General features: G+C 39.2%; 1 protein-coding gene across 1 annotated transcript; it reads left to right on the plus strand.

The window, feature by feature from the left end:
* Window positions 1–1468: 1468 nt before the first annotated feature.
* On the plus strand, window positions 1469–1804 carry V1514DRAFT_322999 (uncharacterized protein; the record flags this gene model as incomplete). Its single annotated transcript, XM_066926164.1, has 1 exon — window positions 1469–1804. One exon carries the CDS (start codon window positions 1469–1471, stop codon window positions 1802–1804), a length of 336 nt encoding a protein of 111 aa, XP_066780489.1.
* Between the last annotated feature and the right edge of the window lie 550 nt (window positions 1805–2354).

The raw sequence follows: 2354 nt of genomic DNA on the forward strand, positions 1-2354 counted from the left end.
GCAAGCGGCGACACAGAGGTTCGATTGCGAGCGTAAACAGTACCGGAGCGAGCGGATCACCCTGGCGTACGCCCGAAGCTATTGGGAACGGCGTGTTATTATTATTCTTATTCCTTATTTTAAGTACACATGAAACTATTCAGTTATGGTATACTGTGTGGTTGGTACATCAATCTTAAAACAAGCTGTGCCCATTTGGGTAATGAGATGGGGAAACCTTCCATGAAGGCGAAAACCCATATCCACATTAGACAAAACAAAATATTACAGTCCTTCTCACAACAAAATCACAAGTTGAATGTTGATTTGGCTGACATTTCTCGACCATTCTCGGGATCATGGAATTGGCTAACACTTGTGCCACTTTTGCTTATATAGGGCTTTTGAAATACCACAATATCATACCCTCCTGATAGTGCGCTTTCAAAAGCTGACAACATCACCATCTGGGACTTCAAACAATTATGTTGTAGAATCTTTAATTTACCCATGTCCATTGATTCACAAACCATGATGAGATTTTTGAGAAAAATTCATAGGCTGTGCTCTTTGGCTAGATTTTCTAATATTTTGATATTGAGGACAAAGACTAGAGCTTGCTAGATGACTGACTGCCATTGCAATTGGCACATGTAAACTTAATGTGAGAGCAAACTTTTCCTTTCACAATGCACTCTTTGCACATGTGCTTTTTGGTAGCATGATCATGGCTGCACAGCCCACATCTTGTAGGCTGGTGGCAGCGTATTTTTTGGTGTCCAAATGATTGGCAGTTGCCGCAAATATCAGTCAGTAGCTTTAAAGGGCTTGTAACCTTCCACTTTTAACTTTCGTCCAAGAAATTTGGACCCCTTTTTTGATAGCGTTTTCTACTTGGTCAAATGTGTTCAAAGCAAACAACCACAGACGAAGAAGCTTTGAATTCCCTATTCTCTGGCTTTCCAATATAACGTGGGCTTGACTTCGGCTCCATGTGAAAGTTGAAGTCTCGGATTTTATCAAAGAGATTATCCATACCTTCCGTGGTATCAGGGAATGTAGTTAGAGGAAAAAATTGCGAGTCAAAGTCTGAAAACAAAAAAAAACGAAAAACGTCATCATCATCCATCCACCTCTCCTGAATCAGGCTAAATTGGTGAATCCTCAGTTATCATATCTATTAAAGTCAGCTTAAATTTTTTGACTTCAATTGCACTCAAATTTACTGGAGTTTCAACAGCCCGGTGAATACCCGATCTGCTGCTAGCTCGGCACACTTACTACTCAATAACCAACCACCATCAAATGAAAAAATAAATAAATATCAAAGATCCGATATTCAACCAGTCAAATCTCAAATTTCAAATTATTTGGAAAAGTATAGGCGAAGATATTGTAAATTTGACAGTTCGAAAAACCAAGCAAGGAGCTGAAAATTTTTTTCAAAACAAAAAATCGGCGACATTACCCAAACCATAAAATCGCGAACATGGAGGAAAACGAAAATTCTCCAGATTTTCATAACAAACTTGGAACTCAATCAAATGAGTCCGAAACTTCTACAGATGAATTGTCGTTTTTGAGTCCACTCAGAAAAGGCCGATATAGCCTTAGTATATCTAAAAGAGCATACTGTAAGGCATTTAAACCAGGTGATACTTCGACTAGACCTGGAATCACTCCAAACACTCCCAAACATCTGACTGATCCACCTAGTTCTGCTCCTGGCTTTGCTGGCAGCACCAGTAATGAGGATAGCAATTTTGCACAACTGCAGAAAATTATTGAAGTTCTCACTGCACAATTAGCAGCAAAATCTAGTTAAAAGCTGCTGCTGGCTTACATGCTTTTCAAGCACTGCTGAGACTTGCTAACACTCAGTATGGATTATCCTTCACAGCAATGAGACGGTTGTACCTTAGTTGTGTTGCCTTCATTATTAATTTTAGAGCAGAGGTGTGGTTTCATGGTCAAGTGGAGTTGACCAAAAAGCTCCAGCAAGTGCAAAACGAAGCACTCAGACAAATCTTGGGAGCTTTCAAAACTACACCTATTGCTGCAATGCAATCAGAAGCTGCTATTCCATCAGTGGTTGTCAGGCTTTAAAATAAGGTGAGAAAATATGCTGTAAAAATACTAACTATGCATTCCAGTCATCCAGTGAGAACTAGATGCTTAAATCTGCCACCAGGTGATAAATCAGTCAGAGAACCTTCTTCCAAGCATTGTCCATGGTATGAAAAATCAAAACCAGGTTTTTAATATGAGACTCAAATAGACAGCATATTGGCAAGTATTCGACAGTTAATTCAACCACAAGATAGTTAGTTGTAAACACTATGATTCTCAATTATATGCTCCTTGGAATTCTTCTG

This window comes from Lipomyces japonicus, assembly GCF_038497905.1.
Source record: "Lipomyces japonicus strain CBS 7319 unplaced genomic scaffold V1514scaffold_132, whole genome shotgun sequence".
In the NCBI taxonomy this organism is placed as follows: domain Eukaryota; kingdom Fungi; phylum Ascomycota; class Lipomycetes; order Lipomycetales; family Lipomycetaceae; genus Lipomyces; species Lipomyces japonicus.